The sequence below is a fragment of the Furipterus horrens genome, unplaced genomic scaffold, assembly GCF_987537825.1.
Source record: "Furipterus horrens unplaced genomic scaffold, mFurHor1.1.pri manual_scaffold_17, whole genome shotgun sequence".
Classification (NCBI taxonomy): Eukaryota; Metazoa; Chordata; class Mammalia; order Chiroptera; family Furipteridae; genus Furipterus; species Furipterus horrens.
Genome location: NW_028327187.1, coordinates 48,301,498 through 48,320,947, shown reverse-complemented (window position 1 = coordinate 48,320,947; position 19,450 = coordinate 48,301,498). Strand labels below are relative to the sequence as shown.

The following is a 19,450-nucleotide window of genomic DNA, read 5'->3' as shown; positions in this document are numbered from 1 at the left end:
AAGTTACCCCAAAGGATGGTTATCAATCTATCTCTTATAATTGGTAACTGTAGATCAGTGGCCCAGAGGAGAAATCACAGGAAAATAAACCCAATGTATCACAGCGTATTTTTAAAAATAACAACAACAACAACAAAAATAAAAACTTGAAAGCACCATTAGCCCTCTTGGACATGTGAGTAGAAGTACGCTATTGTAACAGTAAGCTTGGATTTGTTCTCTGGACTCTGAACATGCTCTCCTCCTTCACATGGAGTCACCAAGTGAGTCTGAGTCATCCAATGACAGAGGCAGGTACAGGTCCTATAAGAAGATAAGAGAAAAAGTTAATTCTCCTTTTCTTAACAAATTGGGTTCTGCAATGGGAAAGATTATATGACTGCTTTTTTAAATTAATATTTTATCTAATGTTATTTTGAAATAATTAGAGATTCATAGAAAGCTGAAGTACAGGGAAGTGTCGTTGTACCACTGTATTCTTCACTCAATTTCTCTGATGGTTACATCTTGCAGTTTTCCATTTACATGTGTGTGTGTGCCTATGCAATTTTATCACATGTGTATATTTGTGTGACCATCACCACAGTGGAGGTACAGAACTATATCTTCACCAACAGGCTCCCTTGTGCTATACCTTTATAGTAAAATTCATTCCTTTCCTATCCCAAAGCCCTGGTAACAAATAATCTCTTTCCCATTTCTAATATTTTGACATTTCAAAATGTTATATAAATGGACAATACAGTATGTAACCATTGAAGGAATTGTGGAATGATTTCAGTTTTGAGCTATTACAAATAAAGCTGCTATAAACATTCATGTACATATTTTTGTGTGAATATATGTTTTCATTTCTCTGGGATAAAGTCGAGGGTACAATTGCTGAATAGTATGGTATTGCATGTTTAGTTTTATAAAGACTGCAATATTGTTTCCCAGAATGCTTTTACCATTTACATTTTTACCAGAAAAGTATTAGTGATCCAGTTTATCCATATCTTCACCAGTATTTGGTATCTTCACAACTTTCTACTTTATATTGATATCTCATTGTGGTTTTAATTTCCCTGATGGTTAATGTTGTTGAATATTTTTTCATGTACATAGTTGAAGTCTGTAATTCCTTCTTAGTGAAATGTTGCTTTGTGTCTTTTATTCTTTTCTTAAGTATATTTTATTATGTTGTTAACAGTAGTTCCAATTTTTTCCCCTTTGCTCCCCTCCGCTCAGTACCCCACTACCCTCCAGCAACCCCACCCCCGTTAGTTCATGTCCATGGGTCGTGCACATAAGTTCTTTGGCTTCACCCTTTCCTGTATTATTATTAATTTCCCGCTGTCTATTTTGTACCAACCGATCATGCTTCTTAATCCCTGCACCGTATTCCCATTTCTTTCCCTCCACCATCCCACATGATAACCCTCCAAATGATCCCCATACCTATGATTCTGTTCCTATTCTGGTTTGCTTAGTTGGATTTTCTTTTTGTTTTTCAGATTCAGTTGTTCATAATTGTGTTTGTTGTCATTTTAGTGTTCACGGTTTTGATCTTTTTCTTAAGTAAGTCCCTTTGACATTTCATATAATAATGGCTTGGTGATGATGAGCTCCTTTAGCTTTACCTTGTCTGGGAAGCACTTCATCTGCCCTTCCATTCTAAATGATAGCCTTGCTGGATAGAGTAATCCTGGTTGCAAGTTGCCTTTCATCACATTGAATACTGCTTGCTAGTCTCTTCCTGCCTACAAAGCGTCCTCTGAGAAATCAGCTGATAGTCCTATAAGCACCCCCCTGTAGGCAACTCTCTGCCTCTCTCTTGCTGCCCCCAGGACTTTCTCTTTATCTCTCACCTTTGGCATCTCAATCATGATGCATCCTGGTGTAGTCCCCTCTGGGTCCAGCTCGCCCAGAACCCTCTGTGCTTCCCATACCTGTATGTCCATCTCCTTTGCAAAATTTGGGAAGTTTTTCTCATTTTTTTTCAATACTTGTTTCCTCATTTGGCACTGGTTGACTGTTTTTTCCTTTCTTGTGTTCCAAATCATTGATTTGAACCCCAGTGTCCTTCCCTTCACCATTGGCTTTGTGTGGATTTTCCTTTGTTTCACTTAGCATAGCCTTCAGTTCTTCTCTTATGCATTTGTCATACTCAAGCATATCTGTCAAGCCTGTGAACATCTTGATCACCAGTGTTTTGAATTCTGCATCTGTTAGGTTGTCTGTCTCCTCATCGGTTAGGTTGGCTATCTCTTTGTCGCTTAGTTCTCCCACTGGAACCTTCATCCGTTCCCCCTTTTGGGCCATACTTCTTTGTCTCCTCATTCTGACAGGCTCCTGTGTTTTTTTGCCTCTGCATCCCAGGTAGAGCTGTCGCTCCTGTTACATTGTAAGGGGCGGAGCCTAAAGGATTTGTCAGTACAGGGTGACCTGTTTCACCACGTTGTGGTGCTGTATGTGGGGGAGGGGTCCGAGAGGGAACAATGCCAGCTGTCTAGCACTTGCCCCTTTTCCAGGCACCTCTCCCACTTCTGCACCGGACTTGTGCCCCTCTAGCTGCTGCCCTGGCCATTGTTTCAAGAGTGGGTGGGCCTGCAGACATTCTAGGACCATGGGGGCCCTTTAAACAAGCAGACTCTGCTGAGAGACTGGCAGTTTCTGCCTCCACCCCAACCCTCACTGGTCTGCACAGCCAGAAGCAAGGAGGCTTGGTTTTCCTTGGTTCTGGGAGCTACTAGGTCTGGTGAGGAGTTGGGATCACTCCCCAGGTGTCCCTCCTGACTTTAAAACATGTGACTGGGACTTCCGGCCAAGATGGAGGCGTAGACAGACACGCTGCGTCTCCCTCCACAACTAAGAAGGACTACAACTACCTCAAAACTAGAAACAACCAGAAGTTCCAGGAAATCAAACTGCATGGAAGTTCAGCAAACAAAGATATAAAGAAGAAATACTCATCCAGACAGGAGCGACAGTTCTCCCTGGGACATGGAGGCAAACATACACAGGAGACTCCTGGCCAAGATGGAGGCCTAGACGGACATGCTCCATCTCCCTCCACAACTAAGAAGGAATACAACTACCACAAAAGCAGAAATAACTGGAAGTCCAACGTATGAAGTTATAAAGAAGTGGTGCTTGTCCAGACGGGTAGGAGGGGTGAAGCTGGGGCAGAGAGTTCAAGCTGTGCTGGCAGCAGCAACCTCGGTGGGACAGCGGTAAGCACAGACACCCGTATTTAAGGGGAGGCGAGAAGTGCCTGGGGAACACCCTCAGCTGTAGACCAGACCCATCAGCTTGTGATTCCAATGCCAGGGAAGGCAGACCCCCATTGCGTTGGACTGTGAGGCCCAGAGTGGGTGGGGATGGAGGAGGAGGCTCCCTGTCTCTCAGCGGAGAGTGAATGGCAGGAATCCATCTTGGACCCCCGCCCCCACAGAAAACACCACAATGTGGTGAGAAGGGTGGCCCGGTTGTGATGAGTGCACGGGGCTCTGCCCCTATAGTGCAGGAGGTATGACAGTCCCACCCAGGAAGCAAAGGTAAACACAAAACTGTCAGGATGGCAGAGATTATGATAGAGATTCCGGTGACACAGCTGACCAGACAGCAGATATCTAATCTAAAGAAGCAGCAGATAGGAAATCTTTCTGAGGCTCAGTTCAGAGCTTTGGTTATATGAATGCTTACAGACCTAACAGCAGATCTTAAACAAGACGGGGAAGGAATGAAGGCTAGTCCTGCTGAAGTGAACAAAAACACATACGAAACTAAAGGTGAGGGAAAGAAAACCAGGGATCAAATCAACAAATTGGAACATAGGGAAGGAACAAACAGTCAACCAGGGCAGAAAGAGGAAATGAGACATGAGGAAAATGAGGAGAGGCTCAGAAATCTATGGGACAGCTATAAGCAGGCCAACATCCAAATCATAGGGTTGCCAGAAGGTGAAGAAGAAGAACTAGAAATGGAAAAATTATGTGGAAAAAATAATGAAGCAGAACTTCCCTAACTTGGGGAAGGAGCTAGACTTATAAGTCCAGGAAGCACAGAGAGTTCTAAAAAAACTGGACCCAGGGAGAACCACACCAAGACACATTATAATCAAAATGTCAAAAATTAAGGATAAAGAGAGAATCTTAAAAGCAGCAAGAGAGAAGAAGAGAATTACATACAAAGGGGTCCCAATAAGACTATCAGCTGATTTCTCAAAAGAAACTCTGCAGGCAAGAAGGGACTGGCAAGAAATATTCAAAGTAACGCAAAGCAAAAACCTACAACCACGATGACTCTATCCAGCGAAGCTGTCACTCAGAATAGAAGGGCAGAGAAAGTGCTTCCAGGACAAAGTAAAACGAAAGGAGTTCATCAGATCCAAACCACTGTTATATGAGATGTTAAAAGGACTTGCTTAGGAGAAAGAGGATCAAAACTACGAACATTAAAATGAAAACTGTATCACAACAACCAACAACAGAAGCTAGGGAACTGAAACAAAGGCAGACTAAGTAGGCAACGAGAGTGGGAAAAGAATTATAGGTATGGGGAACATTATGGGGGGAGGTCAGCGGGGAGGGGGAAGGGGGAAAGGGAGGGAGATGGTACAGGATTTAAGAAGCACAGTAGGAGGGAGTGGGGTAGACAGGAAGATGTTGAGAAGAACTATATGCACAACCAATGGGCATGGACTAAGGGGGGGACAACTGGAGGGCGGGGGCAGGGGTCACTGGATGGAGAACAAAGGGAAAAGAAACTGGGACAACTGTAACAGCATAATCAATAAAGCATACTCAAAAAAAAAACAAAAACAAAAACAAAAAACGTGTGACTGTGCTTTCTGCCGTCCTGCCGCTGCTGGCACTGCTGCCACCACCACACCACATCCTGTCCACCCCAGCTCCGCCCCTCCTACCTGTCTGGATGAGTATTTCTTCTTTATATCTTTGTTTGCTGGACTTCCATGCAGTTTGATTTTCTGGAACTTCTGGTTGTTTCCAGTTTTGAGGTAGCTGTATTCCTTCTTAGTTGTGGAGAGAGATGCAGCGTGTCTGCCTAAGCCTCCATCTTGGTCAGAAGTCTCCAAATAAATATTTTATTCCTTTATTAATTGGAGTCTTTCTTACTGTTGAGTTTTAGCAGTTATTTTCATATTCTATACATATCTTTGGTAAGATATGTGGCTTGCAAATATTGTGTCCCAGTATATAGTTTGTCTTTTCAAACCCTTGGCATAGATTCTAACAGAGCAAAAGTTTTAAATTTTGATGAGTTCCAATATATCAATTTTTTTCTTTTAAGATGTGCTTTTGTTGTCAAGTGTTAGAATTCTTTGCCTAGCGAAACATCAGAAGATGTTCTCCTATATTTTCTTTCTGAATGTTTTACATTTACATCTAAAATCTATTTTTGTTTTATTTTTTGCATAAGATGTGAAGTTTAAGTTGAGTTTTTTTTTTGTTGTTGTTGTTTGTTTGTTTGCTTTGCCTATGGATATACAATTGCTCTAGCACCAAATATTGAAAAAGCTCCCTTTTCTTCATTGACTGACTTTTGCACCTTTGTCAAAAATCTGTTATGATTAATATGTGAACTTGTTTCAAGCTCCAGGAAAACTGACTGTACAAATGCCTAACTCAGAAAATGTACCCCATCTACCTACTTCCATCTTATTTCCTGATGCTTCCTTTTCCAACAGTTAGGATTCATAGGTCTAATACTGTTACAAGCCTTGTCTATTGCCTTGAGGAGATGAGGCGATAAAATGGCATTCGTTTTTCCCATTGTCCCCAGAGCTCTATTTGGAGATCCTTGTGATTTCTCTTGGACTTACTTGACCCGTTGTAAAAATTAATGACTTTCAAATCTCTCTCTTTCCCTCAATCTCTCTCTCTTCTCTTTTTAAATATTCTATTCACATGAAATTTGTTTGGATGCCCAATACATCAAAAATAAAGTGTAGTTGTTCTAATGGAACCAGACATGGGGGTGGAAGAATTTCATCCACTGCCAAATGAAGCACAATTTGAAAGCCACTGTTTTCATTTCTATTATCAGCAAAATACTAAAGGGAACTAGAAAATTTAGTGACAGTTCTATGGGTATTTAAGAGACAGATTTACTTTGCTGAAATGGAGACATAAAACTTCAGTAGAGGACTGCCCAAGAAAATTGGAGAATACCGCTTCTCTTTGAGGTAGAAGAAAAAGTGAAGATGAGGAAGAGGGACAAGAATGGGAAGGAGAAGGACTTATTTATCTAACATTGAGAATGCTTTTTGATTGGAAAAACGGGGCAAAAAAAATTTTAGGCAGCTTAGATTGGAAAGAAGAGTAAAGTATATTCAGAAAAATTAAGTTTTAATTCTGGTTAATTAGTACCATGACAATGAACAAGTCTTTTGAGTCTTGGTTTCTTCATCAAGAAAATGCAGACATTGGAATAGACAATATGTAATGTCTCTTCCAGTTCTCAGATTATTATTTGAAACTCTCAAAAAATATTAAATCATTAAAAAATACAACAGGCAACTACAGAGAGTTGATTCACCTCTCAACAACCCACCATTCCTTCGCTGTAAATCAAGGGTTTGAAAACACTTTCTGTAAATGGCTAGATAGTATATATTTTAGGCTCCCTTTGCCAGTCAGATATGATTTCTGCCACAGTCTTGTTTGTGTTTTATTTCACTTACAACCCTTTAAAGATGTAAGAAACATTTTTTTTTTTTTACATCAGAGATTCATCTAAAAACAACTAGGCCAAAGACAGAGTTTGACAACCTTGTTTTGTTTTAAACTACTAAGCAAGATTTCTTAGAAAACTGATAAACAGGGATGAATTACAAGGCTGAAGAAGCTACAGAAGTGTAATAAAAAGTTGTGAAGTAGAATCGAGGCAAAATGACATATAATTGATTTGCATCTCTGAAGAGATTTAATTCTTCATTACTTGAGTAAAGAGAAATTGAAAATAGTCAAAAGTATCTTTGAGCTTTAGACTTCCATAAAGGTAGAGAAAGACTCACTTATAATCTACTTTTCCATAAATGTAGTAACATTGTGAAAATGGTCAAAATCAGCTCTTTCAGAACTCTAGAAATTAACCAGAGGCTTGCAACAAAATAACCAAAATGCTTATTCAAGAAATATGGATAAATCTCAGTTAAGAATACCAAGATGTATAGTGCTTTAATTCATCTTATTTCTGTTTTCCCTCTCTCCAAATCCAGGGTAGCTTTTAAAACTAATAGCCTCACCAATACAGTATCTGAAAAAACAGCACTCTAGCAGTCACTAGATATTTCAGAATAGGTTTGGAGCTCCCCAATAGGTCCCATACCCTGAGAATTGTCACTTTTTTTGTCCTGTCTGGAAACTCCTACTTGTAGGGCTCTTTATTTGACCTTACTCAGAGCACACTCCCTTTGAATTACCTTTTCAGGGAGCATTAATCAGCTGCAATTGTTTAAAATCACAGCTGCCTGAGGTAGGGAAACATTTGGGGCAAATGAAGCCGCTTAAAGCCTTAAAAGGAAAAGCTGGAGAATCAATGTCCATAGGGGACTTTGAAAGGCTGCAACATATTCCCACTAATCTCTAAAGCCAGGAACATGTTCAGGAAAGTGTGTATTCTCAGACAAAGACCTGAAAATCCCCTAATATGTCACCTCCAGTTAGCCTTGAGGCCCTGTGCAAGCAGCAACTGAAGGCTAAGATTAAGTTGTAAACTGCCTGACATCATTGAAATCATGCCCCAGCACACACATAGAGCCCTCAGCAAAGTCTGGGAGACTTACTGGATCAAGACATTCAAGGAAATCTTGCAAAACTATCCTTCAAGTATATCTTTTGGTTAAGGATAAATCAAGGCAATTCCCAGATAAATAAAGACAGATTATTTGTTACTAACAAACATGTCCTACAAGAAATACTAAAGAGAATCCTTCAGGGAGAAATGAAAGGACAACAGACAGTAATTCAAATCCACGTAAGCAATAAAGAACATTGGTAAAAATTTATTTTTTGTACTCTTCTTCTGTTATTCAATTCAAAAGACAACTGCATTAAATAGTAATTGCAAAAATGTGTTGGTGGATTTATTGTATAAAGTGATGTAATTTGTATGACAATAAGAGCACAAAGGGTGGAGGAAAGAAACAGTGCTATAACAAAATTTATATATACAACAGAAATTAAGTTGATATTAAGATGTTGATTATAATCTCCAGGGAAAACGCTAAGAAAATACTTCAAAATAAAATTAGTAAAAATACAACAAAGGAATTAAAATAATACACTGGAAATACATTTATTTAACACAAAAAGAGCAGAAATCAAGGAATAAAGGAACAAAAATGATATAAAACAAATACAAAATGGGATATGCAATTCCCACCTTTCTAGTAATTGCATTAAATATAAATAAATTAAACACTTCAATGAAAAGGTGGAGATTGGTATAATAGATTAAAGAAAAAAAACATGATCCTGTCCTATGGTTTGAAAAAGACAGAATTTAGATTCAAAGATAAAATAGGTTGAAAGTAAAAAGATGGAAGAAGACTTATCATGTATTAGTAACCAAAATGGAGGTACAGAGTGACTATATTAATATAAAAAATAGAATTTACACTGTACTGTGTGTTCACCACCCCAAATCAAGTCTCCTTCTATCACCATTTATTCCCCCCTATACTCTTCTCCAACTCCTCAGACCCTCCCTCTCCCTGTCAATAACCACACTGTTGTGTGCATCAATGTTTCTTTTATCTTTTTTCTGTTTTGCTCAATCCCTCCATCCTCTCCCAACCCAGCTCCCCACCCCCATAGCTGTCAGCCTGCTGTCTATGATTCTGTCTCTATTTTGCCTGTTAGTTTATTTTGTTAATTAGATTCCACATATGAATGAAATGGTATTTGTCTTTCCCTGATTGGCTTATTTTACTTAGTATAATATTCTACAGGTTCATCCACACTGTTGCAATGGGTAAGATTCCTTCTTTTTTTGTGGCTGAATAGTATTTTATTGTGTAAAGGTAGCATAGCTTTTTTTTATCCACTCATCTGTTGATGGACACTTGGGCTGCTTTCAAATCTTCGCTTTTGTAAATAATGTTACAATGACCCCAATAAATTCAATAAAAAGGAAAAGCAAACAGATAAAAAATAACATTTTCCCCCCCAAATAAAAAAATAGACTTCAAGTCAAAAAATTGTTACTAGAGACAAAGAAGGACACTTTATGATGATAAAAGGGTCAATACATCCAAAAACATAATTGTAAATATATATGCACCTAAACAACAGAGGATCCAAATACATGAAACAAAAAACGACTGAATTGGAAGGAGAAATAAATAATTCACCTATAATAGTTGAAGGCTTAAATACCCTAGACCTTTAGTAATGGATAGAATAACTAGGCAGAAGATCAATAAGGAAAAAGAAGATTTGAATAACACTACAAACAATTACACATTTCTAGAGTACTCCATCCAACAACAACAGTATAATACACATTCTTCTCAAACATTCTGCAGGATACATCATACATTACATCATAAAACAAATCTCAATAAATCTAAAAGTATTAAAATCATACAAAATATGTCCTTTAACTTCAGTGGAACTAAGTGAAAAAGCAATAACAAAGATATTTTGGAAATTCACAAATGTGAAAGTTAAACAACACACTGCTAAATAGCCAATGTTAAAGGAGAAATCATAAGCAAAACTAGAAAATACTCCTGTGATAAATAAAAATGAAATAAATACTATAGCAAAAGTTATGGGATATAGCTAAACAGTGCTCAGAAGGAAATTTATATGAAATGTTCAGTATATTCTAACTCATAGAAAACAGAGAGTAGGGCTTTCCCGGAGCGCGGTGTGGCAGACCTGAGGTGGGCTCTTGGCTGCCTTGCATTGCGCCCTGCTGGCCACCTCGCGCACACCACTGCTGCAAGGAATAGGAATCCCTGACCCATCACATTAGACCAGTTGTGGACGCAGAAAAAGAAGACGACACAAGAAGGCCGAACTGAGTAAAAACATTCCGTCTTTTTTTTTTCTTTTTCCCTTTATCCTTTTTCTTTTCTTCCTGAAAGAGGAGGGGAGGAGGGAGGAGGGAAGGAAGGAGGAAAAAACAAACTATATTTCTAATCTGTTTTATATATTCTTTCCTTCTTATCCCTCTTCTTCAATTGTTGTTTATTTGTTTGTGGGCCTAGTTCAGCCTCCCTTTCACTCTAAATAAATAGAATATAACTACTATATAAATCCAATACTATATAACTCCATTTTCCTACTATATTCTGCACTCTTCCCCCTTTTTTTTCTTCTATAGTTATTAACATACAACGTAAATATTACCTACTGTCTTGCACAGTCTCAGCTATTAATAACCTATTATACCCTCTCTCAAAAATCATATTTTTCCTTCACTAAAACAACTCTTATCTATTCTTCCTATAGTGTAAAAGCTCTAATTTCTCTACATTTATATTAATACTGGCTCGTTGGCTGACGATAGCAGGATAGAGGGTGGGGGATATTTTTGAGGGTGCGGGTCTCCTGCTGGGGCTGTGTGTTTATGTTTTTAACAGCATCTCCACAAAAGAATTCGAGATAAAGTGGATAGAGTGACTCTCAATCAACAAGCCAGAAGGAAGATTCTAACAAAAAAATCTGAAATATAACCAGATAGCATAAACAAACGATATAAAAGGTACCCCAAGAACATCAGGCTCAGGAGATCAAAGAGACTGCACCACTGAAACCCCCAGATCTACCATAAAGAATCTCATACCACAAAGGTGGGAAGGCAAAGCAGACAAATCCAAATAACAAAAACAAACAAGAAGAATCCAACATGGTGAAACGCAGAAACAACCTCTCAATGAGAAGAAAACAGGAATCCACAGAAAGAGAGGTAGATGGAATAGACATAGCCCAAATGTCAGACATGGAATTCAAAACTATAGTGGTGAAGAAGCTCAATATGCTCAAAAACCTCAAAAACAACTATGACAACCTCCAAGGAAGTTACCAACAGCTCCAAGAAAATTACAGGGAACTTGAAGAGAACTACACCAGCATAAAAAAAGGCATAGACACTATCAACAAGAACCAGGAAGAAATGAAGAATGCAATCTCTGAACTGAAAAACACAGTAGAATCAGTCAAAAGCAGACTAAACGAAGCAGAGGATCGGATCAGTGAGTTAGAGGATAATGTAGGTAATAATTCTCAAATGATACAGCAAAATGAAAAAAGATTGAAAAAATATGAACAAGATGTAAGGGAATTACAGGATAGCATTAAAAAAATAATATCAGGATCATAGGAATAAGAGAGGGAGAAGAAAAGGAGCATGGAATTGAAAAACTGATAAGAGAAATAGTGACAGAAAATTTTCCCAACCTGATGAGAGAAAAAGTTATGCAAGTCCAAGAAGCACTGAGAGTTCCAATAAAGAGGAACCCCCAAAAACCCACCCTAAGGCACCTCATAATTAAAATGGCAACATTCCAAGACAAAGAGAGAATCCTAAAAGCAGCAAGAGAAAAAGAGCAAATAACATACAAGGGAGCTCCAATAAGGCTATCGACCGATTTCTCAACAGAAACATTACAAGCCAGAAGGGAATGGTCAAAAATATTTCAAGCAATGAAAAACAAAGGCCTACAACCAAGAATACTCTACCCAGCAAGGCTCTCATTCAAAATAGAAGGTGAAATAAGGAGTTTCTCAGACAAAGGAAGACTAAAAGAATACATCTCCACCAAACCAGCATTGCAAGAGATGCTAAAGGGAATATTCTAAGAAAAAGGAAGAGAAAAAACAAAAAAAGAGTAGAGGAACAGAGATACAAAAGGGAAATGAATAAATACATGTCAATAAAACCTTAAATGTAAATGGATTAAATGCTCCCATTAAAAGACATAGGGTAACGGAATGGATAAGAAAATAGAACCCACATATTTGCTGTCTACAAGAAACACACCTCAAAACAAAAGATTTACATAGACTGAAAGTAAAGGGATATAAAAAAATATTCCAAGCAAATGGACCTGAAAAAAAAAGCTGGGGTACAGTCTTCATATCAGACAAAACAGATTTCAAAGCAAAGGTAATAAAAAAATACAAAGAAGGACATTTCATAATACTTAAAAGAATAATCCATCAAGAAGATATAACACTGATAAACATATATGCACCCAACATAGGAGCACCCAAATACATAAAGAAAATACTAGAAGACCACAAGAAGGATATTAACAACAACACACTCATAGTAGGGGACTTCAACACTCCATTATCAACAATAGACAGATCATCCAAGCAAAGAAACACCAAAGATATACAGGCATTGAACAACACACTAAACCACATGGACTTAACTGATATATATAGAACTTTTCACCCCCAAAAAGCAAAATATACATCCTTTTCAAAGGCACGTGGGACATTTTCAAAGATAGACCACATAATAGGACACAAAACAAGTCTCGACAAATTCAAGAAAATTGAAATCATATCAAGTATCTTTTCAGACCACAATCCCTTGAAAGTAAAAATCAACCTCAGAGAAAAAAATAAAAGACACTCAAACTCATGGAGAATAAATAAAACGCTATTAAATAACGAATGGGTTAACAATGACATCAAAGAGGAAATCAAGAAATTTCTAGAAACTAATGACAATGAACACACAACAGCCCAAAACCTATGGGACACAGCAAAAGCAGTCCTAAGAGGGAAGTTCATAGCAATACAGGCATATCTGAAAAGACTAGAAGAATCTCAAATAAAAAACCTAACCATAAAGCTACAAGAACTAGAACAGCAACAACAAACAAAGCCTAGGGCAAAAACAATAAAAGAAATCATCAAGATCAAAGCAGAATTAAACGACATAGAAACTAAACGAACAATCCAAAAAATCAACAAAACTAGGAGCTGGTTCTTTGTAAAAATAAACAAAATTGACAAGCCTCTAGCCAGGCTCATTAAGAAAAAAAGAGAGAAGACCCAAATAAACAAAATCAGAAATGAAAGAGGAGAAATCACGACTGATACCTCAGAAATACAAACAATTATAAGAAATTACTACAAACAACTCTATGGCAAGAAATTTGACAACCTAGTAGAAATGGACAGATTTCTAGAAACATATAACCTTCCAAAACTGAATCAAGAAGAAGTAGAAAGTCTCAACAGACCAATAACAAAGAAGGAAATTGAAACAGTAATCCAAAATCTCCCTGCACACAAAAGCCCTGGACCGGATGGCTTCACAGCTGAATTTTACAAAACATTTAGGGAAGAACTAACTCCTACCCTCCTCAAATTATTCAAAAAAATCCAAGAAGAGGGAAAAGTCCCAAACTCTTTCTATGAAGCCAGTATTACCCTCATCCCAAAACCAGGTCAAGACACAGCAAAGAAAGAAAACTACAGGCCAATATCACTGATGAACATAGATGCTAAAATCCTCAAGAAAATTTTGGCACACAGGATCCAACAATACATCAAAAAGATCATACACCATGATCAAGTGGGATTCATCCCAGGGATGCAAGGATGGTTTAATATTCACAAATCAATAAATATAATACAACACCTAAACAAAATGAAAGACAAAAATCACATGATCATATCTATAGATGCAGAAAAAGCATTTGATAAAGTACAACACCCATTTATGTTGAAAACACTCAGCAAAATGGGAATAGAGGGAGCATACCTTAACATCATTAAGGCTATATATGAGAAGCCTGAAGCCAACATCATACTCAATGGACAAAAACTGAAAGCATTCCCCCTGAAATCAGGAACTAGACAAGGCTGTCCACTCTCCCCACTTCTATTCAACATAGTGTTGGAAGTCCTAGCCACAACAATCAGACAAGACAAAGAAATAAAAGGCATCCAAATTGGGAAAGAAGAAGTAAAACTGTCACTATTTGCAGACGACATGATAGTATACCTAGAAAACCCTATAAACTGCACTAAAAGACTACTCAATATAATAAGTGAATTTGGCAAAATAACAGGGTACAAAATAAATATACAGAAGTCTAAGGCATTTCTGTACACCAACAATAAAATATCAGAGACAGAGGCAAAAAAGAAAATACCATTTACTATCGCAACAAGAAAAATAAAGTACCTAGGAATAAACTTAACCAAAGAGATAAAAGACCTGTACACTGAAAATTATGCAACATTGAAGAAAGAAATTAAGGAAGATACAAATAAATTGAGGCAAATACCATGTTCTTGGATGGGAAGAATCAACATCATCAAAATGGCCATACTACCCAAAGCAATTTACAAATTCAATGCAATCCCTATTAAAATACCAATGACATATTTCACTGACCTAGAACAAATCCTCCAAAAATTCATGTGGAACCAAAAAAGACCCTGAAGAGCAAAAGCAATCTTGAAACAGAAGAACACAGCAGGAGGAATCATGATACCAGACAGCAAACAATACTACAAAGCCACTGTGATCAAAACAGTCTGGTACTGGCATAAGAACAGACATATAGATCAGTGGAACAGAATTGAAAGCCCAGAAATAAACCCAGGCCTCTATGGTCAACTAATCTTTGATAAAGGAGGAAGGAACATAAAATGGAGTAAGAAGAGCGTCTCTGACAAATGGTGCTGGGAGAACTGGACAGGGACGTTCAAAAAAATGAAACTAGACCACCAACTTACACCACACACGAGAATAAACTCAAGATGGATTAAAGACTTAAATGTAAGCCGTGATACCATAAAAGTCCTAGAGGAAAACATAGGCAGGAAAATTTCAGATATCACTCGTAACAATATCTTCACGGATACATCTCCTAAGTCAAGAGAAATAAAGGAAAAAATAAACAAATGGGACTACATCAAACTAAAAAGTTTCTGCTCAGCAAAAGAAAACATCAGCAAAATGAAAAGGAATCCAACCATATGGGAAAACATATTTGCCAATGATATCACAGACAGGGGACTGATCTCCAAAATATACAAAGAGCTTTTACAACTCAACATCAAGAAAACAAACAACCCAATTAAAAAATGGGCAAAGGACCTGAACAAACACTTCTCCGAAGAGGACATACAGAAGGTCCATAGTCACATGAAATAATGCTCAACATCATTGGCCGTCAGAGAGATGCAAGTAAAAACCACAATGAGATACCACCTTACACCTGTCAGAATGGCCATCATCAACAAATCAACAAACAACAAATGCTGGCGAGGATGTGGAGAAACAGGAACCCTACTCCACTGTTGGTGGGAATGCAGACTGGTGCAGCCACTATGGAAAACAGTATGGAATTACCTCAAAAAAGCTAAAAATGGAACAGCCATTTGAACCAGTGATTCCACTGCTAGAATTATACCCAAAAAATCCTAAAACCCTAATTCAAAAAAACCTATGCAGCCCTGTTTACAATAGCTAAGTGCTGCAAACAGCCTAAGTGCCCATCTGTAGATGAGTGGATCAAAAAACAGTGGTACATCTACACAATGGAATACTATGTAGCAGAAAGAAAGAAGGAACTCCTGCCATTTGCGACAACATGGATAGAACTAGAGAAAATTATGCTTAGTGAAATAAGCCAGGCAAAGAAAGCAAAATACCATATGATATCACCTAATACACGAAACTAAAGAGCAACACAAACAAACGAACTAAATAGGACAAAGAATAAAATAGTAGTCAGTAGAGGGGTGTGGGGAGGGAGAGAAGGGGGATAAGTAAGGGAAGGGTCTAGTCAAGGAATGTGTATGAATGACTCATGGACATGGACAACGGGGAGGGATATAATTGTGGGAGAAGGGATGGGCTGGGAGGGGGGAGCAATGGGCGAAATTGGGACAACTGTAATTGAATGAACAAAAAATAAAATTAAAAAAAAAGTACAGATGTAGCTCTTTGAACTGAAGATATTAGATGTTATCTTGTTTCTCATGTATGTCTTTCAAATTGTTTCTGTTGCCCTTACTCGTTAACTCAGAAAAACTGTGTTCCGAAAGAGGCAGCAACAGTTTTCAACTACATAGAAGAAATGATCATTGAACATTCTAACCAACATATACATGTTATCAAACGATTTCAACAGATGGAATTATGCCCTTGCTGTGCCGTTGTTGTGCTGCTTCATTGTATGGTTCAGTGAACTTTTGAGTTTAAAAAAAGAAAACAGAGAGTAGTAGATTAGTGGCTGCCAGGGTGCTGGTGGAGGGGAAAAGGGCTCTGAGTACTAATAGGTGATGAATATATTCCTGCCCAACTGTATGACTATACTAAGAACCACTGAACTGTACAGTTTAAAAAGGTGTATATTATAGTACATGAATTATATCTTAAGAAGCTCTTATTTTAAAAAACAGTACCTTTGTTAAATAGGACAAGGAGCAAAATAGCAGGCAATAGGGGGGAGTGGGGAGGGAGAGAATGGGGATAAGTAAGGAAAGGGTTTAGTCAAGGAGCCTGTATAAATGACTTATGGACATGGACAACGGGGATGGATATGATTGCGGAGAAGGGGTGGGTTGGTGGGGGGAACAATGGGGGAAAAATGGGACAACTGTAATTGAAAAACCAAAAAATAAAAGAAAAAATAATAATAATAAAAATAAAAAACAGTACCTTTGAAAATCTCTTGCATTGACAATTAGATACTATTTATGTGATTCCTGAGTATGAAAACCTATACAGTAATATTAAATGTATAATGCGTATAGTAATATTCAGTTTGTAATGATAAGACAGTTTTGTAAGTTTTTTCTATGACTACATTGTGACTATTGGTGAATTCCATAAGTTAAACTTACACAGAATACAAGTCCACTGTAGTAGCATGAGCTCAGGATTAAGAGTCAGAAGATCTAGGTTCTATGCCTAGCTTTGCCATTTAACTTCCCCCTTTCATTGCCTTTGTACCTATATCTGAAAATAGTGACATATGTGGACTTGTGGACTATAAAAATTTTAGGGTTTCTTCTAGTTCTAAAGTTCTGTAAAATATAATTCAGATCATTTCATTTTTGTTTATTTTAGTTATACTAAAGCAAGGGAAATGAAACAGACACTGCCAACTTAGTGAGCTCCCTGAAGATTTTTCAAGCAGTACGAAAGGGCCTTTTCATTATGGAGACCACTTTAAGTCCAACTACTCTGAACTACTGGGCTTCGGAATTCACCCCTGCTCTTAATTGTTTCATGGAACAGACCCTTCAGTGTGGTTAGTTGGTGGAAATAATTATCTGAGAAGACAGTTCCAGATTCTTATCTCAGAGGACAAGAGGACAGGCTTCAGGGCAGAATCAGGAGTAGACTCCCCTAGCAGCTACTGTGATTTGGAATGGGTATGGCAAGATGAAGACTATGGAGAGAATCGATACAACTAGGCCTAAGTATTAACTTCTGTTCTCCATCAATTTATTTATTATTCAAAATATATTTCCTTTTATGGGTAGAACAATGTTCAAGAAAAGGGATTAACTCAACATTCTGTTGTTGTTTTTTAAATTGATATGTAGAAATACAGAAACACACTTATTGCTTAACAATACAAATAATTTGCACCTGAACTTCATTTGTTAAGTCCCTTGGAGCCCTACAGAACAAAATGTTTGTAACAAATACAGCTGTGCTGGCGATACTCTTGCATTAGAGAAAAAATCTTAGTCTCTGGTCCAAGAAGTTTATAGTCCAAGGGACGTCAGAGAGAAGTTTTGAGAAACCTGGCTTCTAGTTTGGGTTTAGTTTCCCCCAAATATGCCCTGTACTCTTCTGATAGTGTGGTTTTGTTTTTGCTGATTTTTTTAAGAGCTGGAATTCCCTATTCTCTTCACCAGCCATCAAATGCCTACCCAGGCTTCAAGGCCACACTTAAATGTCACCTAGTCTGTAAAGCTTTCCTTGTCTCCCACCTTCTTTTGTGCTCTTTCAGTCCTTTTGTTCACTCTTGATTAACTACCAAAATCCACTTAGAGTGGTGTATGTGATTTAAGGGTCAGGACCCTGCTTTATTCATCCAATTCTCTCTCCAAGTACTTACAGGATGACCAATAATGTCTGGAAACACAGAGGAAATGTATATTTAAATAATATTAGTTATAGTCACAAATAATACATCTAATATATTTTCCTTCAATCTCCAGACAATTTTGCAGGCAAAATGCCTCCAAACTTAAAGCCATGAGTACAAGCACTAATCTGGGAAAAATACAAAAATTAATGAAAAATGTTCCCTACATTTCCAAACTTCTTGGACATCTTTACTATGTTACCTTCTCCAAACTGTTGAATTATACTTGGACTTCTTTAACCTCAGCACTTTCTTTTTCTCATCTGTAAAATGGAAATGCTACCTTCCTTATCTTTTTTCACAAGATTATCACAAAGATAAATGAGAAAATGGCTGTGCAAAGGATAAAGCAGCATAGAAGTGCAAAATGTTGTTCTCATTATCTATATAAGGATTTACTTTGTGTCCATATTGTAGCACTTGAGTATGCGGACTTTGGCTAACCCCATTGCAGCTGCATTAAAGATGATTCTCCATGAGCTGCTTCAGAGAGGAAACCAAGATGCTGATTACAGCTTTGGGCCCTGCCACAGCCATCAAAAGTTACCAAAGGGATGCTGGGACTTCAAGTTTGTTTCCAATTGCGCAGGAGGAAAGTCACAGCCTTAGCCACCTGCTTCCTGTCTCCACTATGACTCACTTTCAGGTCCACTTGGATGGACGTTCAGATGAGATCTGCTTAGGCCCACTGCCCAAGGACCTTAATGATGCTAAGGTTTAGGTAACTGTGTGAAATATGGAGCAAGAAGCTGAGACCTGAGCCCCAAGGGGACTGAGCCAAGGTCACAAGACTCTTTAGCTTATTTAGAAAAATCAGTTCACTTTCCATCATTGGTGGCATAAGCAATGAGGCTCTTGCTCCCTGATAGGATGCCCCAAGAAAGGCACAGAATCACTTCTATGACACTTCTGCCTCAAATGCACAATCTGAATTTAATCACAAGGAAACAACAGATAAACCTAAATCAAAAAACATTCCACCAAATAACTGGCCTGTACTCGTCAATTCTACAATACATTATCATAAAAGATTTTTTAAAAACACTCAAGAACTTTAATAAATTAAAGAATACTAAAGAGACATGACAACTGAAGACAGTGTGTCATCCTCGATTGGATTCTGGACCAAAAAAACAATGTTACTAGGGCAATTGATAAAATTTGAATATAGACTAAAGAGTATATAATAGTATGACAGCAGTGCACATTTCATGATTTTGATAATTATAATGTGGTTATGAAAGAAAATGTTCTTATTCTTAGGAAATACACACTAAAATATTTAGAAGTAAAATGGCATGATGTCTGCAACTTAGCAACTTAACCTCAAATGGTTAAAAAATTTAT

The 19,450-nt window shown here is 37.7% G+C and overlaps 1 protein-coding gene across 1 annotated transcript in view; it reads right to left on the bottom strand.

The window, feature by feature from the left end:
- Positions 1-246: 246 nt before the first annotated feature.
- Positions 247-19,450, bottom strand: part of DCX (doublecortin) — a 190,622-nt gene continuing 171,418 nt past the window's right edge. The window contains exon 6 of the mRNA XM_090264052.1: positions 247-303. Within this exon, the coding sequence (XP_090120178.1) occupies positions 247-303 (57 nt within the window). The remainder of the gene's footprint in view (positions 304-19,450) is intronic.